The following is a 7,065-nucleotide window of genomic DNA, read 5'->3' on the forward strand; positions in this document are numbered from 1 at the left end:
TCTTGAAGGGTTTTGTGGAGTTTGTGGATGCATTTTGTGAAAGCTTCCGAGCAGAGGGGTTGAAAACCAAAGTTAAAGTTAAATGCTATTGTCATATTGTTATTGTCATATTAATAAAAAAAAAAATTGGTTTGAAATGTTTTCATCCTTTTAAATAACTTTTGGAATAAGACCCAACTATCATCTTTGCTTCACTTTGGAGCATAAAATGCCTTTTTAATAAACCTAACCCCAGCGACACAAACCAGAGAGATAGGCAGTTGTTGCAACACTATCTCACGTCACGACCAATTCGTACGAATTCGTACGAATGATAAAAAGGTGGCGAATTCGTACGAATTCGTACGACCTCACTCGTACGAATTTGTACGATTTGTCTAAACCCACGTGATGGGTAGGTTTAGGGGCGGGGTCAGGGGTAGGTCATTCGTATGAATTCATACGAATTGGGCAATTCGTAAATTATGTGCGATTTTGCAAAAATCTTACTAATTCGTACGAGTGAGGTCGTATGAATTCGTACGAATTAGCCACCTCGTAGAATTTGTACGTTTTCCCGTGAGAATGTGTTGGTTTGTTAGTTACTGAAAGGAAGGAGTAGATGGGATTTTATGTAATTCTGATTAAGCAATATAAATGAGTGCATGTTTTTTAAACTTATTTATTTGTTTTGAAAAACAGTAAGGATATGTTTTCTATTTTGGACATCTATGACACAAGAACAAATATATCTAAAGCAAATGCCTATATTATTTAAATGAAATAAATTGCTAGATATTGCTGAGTATAATATTTCCGTTGATGTCCCATGGCTATTTTATGCAAGCTTTCAGAGTAGAGGTGCTGAATACGACCAAAGGAAACAAGGAACAGACCAAGTTTGAGGTGTAACTGTTATATATGGACTTATTCTGTTAGATAAAGAAGGAATGAAAAACTAAAATGTTTTCATTCTTTCAGATAAACAAAAAATCTATCTAAAAAAAAATATATATGTGATACACTTTAATTTAAGAAATGTAATTTTTTTTTTCCAAAGCCTGGATGACGTTCCAGGCTTGATTGTCGTAACTCGACTTTTCCAAACAATACATTTTATTCATATTCCTCAGAAACATGGCGGGCGCCGTGAATGTGGGGGGAAAAATGAGACTGAGAGACGAGTAACAGCATCAATAAATCATTCTCGTCCAATGTTGTTCCCGGGAGATTTCTGATGGATGAAATTAAGCACTTCCATCTCCATCTCCCACCTGATCGCGCGCGTATAAATCCCAGCAGCTGATCAGCAGAGCTCAGACATCAAACCGACACCGCGCGAGCAGAGACGGCAGCGGACACATCTCTCTCTCTCCCCCCCGCTTTCACAGCAACAACAACAACAGCTTCTCCGGAAACCTGCTCGCATTTAAAGCTGCCCATTTTTGGAGCGCTTCCATTTGGGTCTAAGCGCACTCTGACACTCGGGCTCGGGGAGGCGTATCTGCTGCTGTCCAGTGCTGAAGTTGCATTTCGCCTGTGCAGAACGGATCGTGCACAGCTGAAGCAACGGAGCTTCCTCGTCTTTCCTCCCGCTCAGGTGTTTGACTTTCAGCCCTGCAGGACCAACTCTTCTATTGTGCGGTGGATAAAGAGAGGATAACGTGCTGGAAGAGGATTTCAGCTCTGCGCTCTAAACATGCCAAGGTCTTTTTTGGTGAAAAAGGTGAAGCTAGATGATTTCTCATCCACGGAACTTGAGAGCGCGTACGGCAGGTCCAGGACCGATCTTAGCTTTCGGATACACGACAAAGGTAATTGCAAAGGAATGCATATGTTCTTTTTTTGTTTATTTAGCACACTTTAGCCAAATCCAAGCATAGTTTTTAGATGCGACCAAGGTTTTGTGGTGCTAAGCAAGGTTTTGGGGTTCATTTACTGTATAAATTAAACTCTGCAGGAAGGAAAGTAGATATCCAGTTACAGGATTGAGCACCTCTGTTGCGTTGCTTGTGATTTATGTGAAACTGTAATGGGAGTGCAAACATAATTAGTGGGATTCCAGCACTGAAATGCCTGGTAAAATTCACATGCATGACGCATGCCTTATGAAAATCTGCTGCTGGTAACAACGCGTAACTTCTCAGCAACTTGGAGCCCAGTCACTTCCAGATGAGCTTAGGTGTTTTGTTTATTCTGCAAATCAAAGAAACGCTTAGTGCAGCTGCACACTGCACACTGTGCTAATGGTGGTGCCTTTAGAAAGGGGTAATTAATCTCCCACTGTAAAAAAAAAAGTGCTATCTGTGCTCATACTGTAAGTCCACAGTAAACGCGGTATCCTTCACAGCTCCACGGCTTTGTCCTGAAATAACTCTGGAATAATGGGAAGTCAAACTGACATGTGTTCCATTTGAAATTTCCTATAGTGAATGGTCATTAAGTCTAATTATATTCAAAGAGAAATGCTGAATTTGTTGTACATTTAATGAATCTCAAAGAGCACTGGCACAATCTGGTTGCCCGTCGCCTTTGCCAAGGTGGAGATAAATTGAGCGGAAAAGTGGCCGTTGCACCGCCGAACCCCATTGTCCTCACTCGATTCCCTTGTGAATATGAATAATTGAATAAAAGATCTTGTTCTCTCCACGCTAGGCTACATCAGTGACTACATCACCCCGGCCGTTTATGATGGAGAAAGTGACGGTGGCACTAAAGTACCTTCTCCAGGACCGATTTATGACAGCAACCACAGTGACTACGGAGCACCTGACTCGGACCAGCCGGACAGCCCGCAGTCAGAGATCACGTCCGGGTACATCAACGGCGACAATGCGGTGAGCGAAGGTTACGCCGTGGACGCGTTCTTCATCACGGACGGCAGGTCCCGTCGGAAAGTGATCAGCAGCTCACGGACCCTCCAGAGGCACACGTGCAACGAATGTGGCAAAACCTACGCAACGTCTTCTAACCTGAGCAGGCACAAACAGACGCACCGGAGCCTGGACAGCAAGATGGCCAAAAAGTGCCCGACATGTGGGAAAGTGTACGTGTCCATGCCAGCCATGGCCATGCACCTGCTTACCCATGACCTCAAGCACAAGTGTGACATATGTGGGAAAGCATTCAGCAGACCTTGGCTACTGCAGGGCCACATGCGCTCTCACACGGGCGAGAAACCCTTTGGATGTGCACACTGTGGAAAAGCGTTCGCCGACCGCTCCAACCTGCGGGCGCACATGCAGACCCACTCCGCGTTTAAGCATTACAAATGCAAGCGATGCAACAAAACTTTCGCACTGAAGTCCTATCTGAACAAGCACTACGAGTCGGCATGCTTTAAAGGCGCGTTCTCGCCGCTGGCGTCCATCGAGGCGTGACTTCCGGTCTGTAAACGCTCACTTCCCCCGTCCCGTCACGTGTTAGGATGATTACGCTATCTTACCCAGTTATGTCTCACAATCAAAATGAAACCGAATAATAGCACAATTTTATCAATTTTTTTTTTTTTTTTTGCAAAGTTGACCTTAAAGGAATATGGAACCTTCGCATGCACTTCAGCAACCATGTCCTTAAATGACATTTAGACAGTTCACCTCGACGCTGCGCAACACTTGACTATGACTGGCGTCGAATGAAGGTTTGAGTGACACCATGTTCCTCATTAAAATAAAACTCTTTTGTATTGTCAGTGGATATTATCACACTGCTGCAAGTGGCCCAAACGTATTCACAATCGAGGTAAACCGGTATTTATTTATTTAATTTTTTAAAATATTTATTATTTGTTTGTTTTAATTACTTCATCTAGGATGTATGATTCTCTATGATGCACTGAAAGTGTGATTTTTATTTTGTATTTTTTTTTAATGATTCAATTTGCATTTTTCTTTCTGAATAATGTTGCCTTTTGGGTTATACCAGTCTTATTAACACGCCAAAGCATTTAGATCCATGGTAACAATTGAAAAAAATGTTTTTTGTTTGTTTGATTCTTTTTTTTGTATACCTACATACTGCATGCAAAAAGAAAAGAAAAGAAAAGAAATCTATGCCAATACCACAAAGCTTATTATTTTGCCAAAATGTAGAGATAGTATCAGGGGGCAATATTTCTAGGGGTTCTCTTAAGAATATAAAAAGCAATAATCATAATGCATGGTATTTTTGAAAGTAATAAAGTATTACCTATAGCAGTTTTTTCTAAATCAGGTACGTTTTGATCCAATACTCTTAATAAACATTTAAAAATACCACATCAGGGAAAATGCCAATGTAGAGTTTAGTGAGACTAAATCCATAAGTCTAAACCATCTTCCTTTGCTCTCTGCTTATGCACTGCCTGCCTCGAATTTAACGTAGATTTAGGATGTAGGCCCAAAGTGCTGTAACTCCACTCTAAGCAATTCAGAACCATTCTCTAGAAGTGTGGAACATGTAATGGTTTTTTCTGAGGTTAACTTAAAGGGACTGACAAGGACAAGAAAGGACTGGAGTGATAGGAAGGTGTGCCATCTGCAAAGCCGTTCTGTAATGCACTCTCACTGCATTCCCAGCTCAGCTCAGATCTGACGCTTCGTTTTCTCCAGTTTGGGTGTCCCTGAGTTTAAAAGCACTTCATTGTAGAAATCCTTAAAAAGTAGCACAAAAACCCTAGATTCAGGTAGATATTACCTAGCTCAATCTTCCTTTTTTATGTCTTGGAAGAGGAACAACAGCTCAGTTTGTGAAATGATCTTCATGTAGATACTCATTTGAAGAGGAAAAACCTTTTTACTGTAGATGAATCCACTAAACCTGCTCAAGAAACAAACAAAAAAATGTCCTGCGACTTTTTGAGCCAATGTTCAAATGATGTAAGCACAAGACACAAGGCATTTTAAGCACTTCATAATAAAGGCAAAGTAAACAAACACAGTCTGTTGCTCATTTGTCCCTGATTATTGCCGTTCCTCTGTGAAATTAGTCTATTAAAGAGGCCAATTAATCTTGGTGAATGAAAATCAATGCACACGCACTGACAAAGCAACGCAGGCCAAAAGATGGGATGGGTGAAAACCTGCTATGATTATTTACGGTTCAGTATATCCACTCCGGCAGTGGCAATTGGTTGTTTTTAATGTAGCACCAAAAGCTGATAGACTAGAAACAATGGATTGGCAATAATGGAAGTCCAGGGGGAACCATTTCCACAGGTGCTGAGTTTCATTTAAGGTGACATTCTCGCCACAAAAACTTTGTGCTTTTGTTAACCCAAATCAACAGGTTTCATGGTGAAGCACATTAATGTTAGCAATCCACATAAATAAGTGTTTGTTTTACCGAGGGATGCATTACACTTGAGTTGTGCTTTTGGTGATAAACTGCCTGTGTGTTAGGATGGAATCCACTTCACAAACACGCACTATGAAGTGCTGCTTTTACTGCAGTTTCCTCTGTATCTGCTCAGCTCTCGTTCAGTGAGGAGCACCAAACTCTCCCGCTCAGGTTAATCTAGCTTGTGCAAACGAGGCCACCAGTGTCATCAATTTGCTGGGAATCATTATCCAAGCATTCTGAGCGTCTGTGCTCTGGTCTCCGGAGCTCTGGGTAATTGTGCTAGCAGGATGGGATCAGCAGGAGTCATTATTTAACCGGAGACAGCTGTGCGAGGGGCCGCACACGTTGATCTGTTTGCTGTTTCGTCCCCGTCTCTCTGCTTTAGGATCACAGCATCCCCTGAGTGATTCCTGCGTCTGCTGTACTCTCCGCGTGCACTCTGAGGTCCTCGGCTCTCTGACAAACCCCATAACTCTCTCTCAAGTCAAGCAGGTTTACTTTTACAACTGAGACCCAGCTTGATCTCAGAATAAACATTTTCAGAAGTGATTGGATTGGCTTTAGTCAAAGTAACTGCTTATCAATGACATCACTGTTTTCATTCTGGAAAGCCAGAATCAATATCCATGAGGTTACAATCAGCAATGGCTGAAATTGTGTCGGTCTAGATCAGAGGCTATTAAAGCAAGCCTTGTATTTGAAAACACAGACGGGTCAGAGAGCGATATTCATTAAGAGAGTTTGTTGATGTACTACAACTAACTAGCGGGCCAGTTTCTGTACGTGCCAACATTCTCATAAGAAAACGTTACCCAGCAAAATGCCACTTGTACATTATTATTATTTTATTATAATTTTTTTGCTGAATGTTCAAGCCTTAAAAATCTGCATAGTGGTCCTTGTTCTCTATATTCTTCTGATGTAGAGTATTGACCTCTTTGAGTGACGAACAGTCCAAGTTTTGTTATTCCCTGATAAACCTTGAAAGATTTAACATTATAAATTACTGCTGGCTCTTGTGTGTCTTGTGAGAGACTGTCATACCCAAATTTAAAGATATCTCTTTAAATGTTCGCACAAATAACAAAAAATTCAGTCTGTTCTTCACCGTTATTAAAGGTTTATAGCACTTTGAAAACATTGTATTACATTTTTGGATTGAATTATTATGATTGTCCATTTATCTGTTTGTTACTTTTGTATTCCACAGCTCTCTAAAATACTTGTTTCGGATCAATCGTGACATTCAGTGGTCTAATATTTTCTAATATTCTCCATCGTCAATTGAAACGACGCTACTTTCATGCGTCTCATATCACCATACCGTTGTTCGGCGGTGAATTTGTTCGGTGAAATTTCAACCTGAACATTTAACAATGTTACGAGGTGGCAATTTCGGATTAATTCGTATGATTATTTTTTTAAAAAAGCATGAAGGACCACCCCTAACCTCACCCTCTAAACTTACCCGTCACTGGAGCATAAGCAGATTGAACGAAAACGTACAAATGAGATCATACAAATTAAAGGGTTAGTTCACCCGAAAATGAAAATTCTGTCAGTAATTACTCACCCTCATGTTGTTCCAACACCATAAGACTTTCGTTCATCTTCGGAACACAAATTAAGATATTTTTGATGAAATCTGAGAGCTGTCTCACTCCTTCATAGGCTTCTATGTAATTTCATCTGCCAGCCCAGAAAAGTTAGTAAAGACATCGTTAAAATAGTCCAAGTGACTACAGTGGCTCAACCTTAAGTTTATCA

At 40.9% G+C, this 7,065-nt stretch overlaps 1 protein-coding gene across 1 annotated transcript; it reads left to right on the forward strand.

The window, feature by feature from the left end:
- Positions 1–1,297: 1,297 nt before the first annotated feature.
- Positions 1,298–4,003, forward strand: scrt1b (scratch family zinc finger 1b). Its single transcript, XM_079895673.1, has 2 exons — positions 1,298–1,793; positions 2,635–4,003. Exons 1-2 carry the CDS (start codon positions 1,679–1,681, stop codon positions 3,357–3,359), a joined length of 840 nt encoding a protein of 279 aa, XP_079751799.1. The 5' UTR covers positions 1,298–1,678; the 3' UTR covers positions 3,360–4,003.
- Positions 4,004–7,065: the final 3,062 nt, after the last annotated feature.

This window comes from Squalius cephalus (assembly GCF_949319135.1).
Source record: "Squalius cephalus genome assembly, chromosome: 15".
NCBI classification, from domain to species: domain Eukaryota; kingdom Metazoa; phylum Chordata; class Actinopteri; order Cypriniformes; family Leuciscidae; genus Squalius; species Squalius cephalus.

What these genes read in the sequence shown, in the direction of transcription:
- scrt1b (XM_079895673.1), top strand. Translation starts at nt 1,679, where the DNA reads ATGCCAAGGTCTTTTTTGGTGAAAAAGGTGAAGCTAGATGATTTCTCA. An exon ending in CTTTCGGATACACGACAAAG is followed by an intron (nt 1,794 to 2,634) that starts GTAATTGCAAAG and finishes TCTCCACGCTAG; the next exon opens with GCTACATCAGTGACTACATC.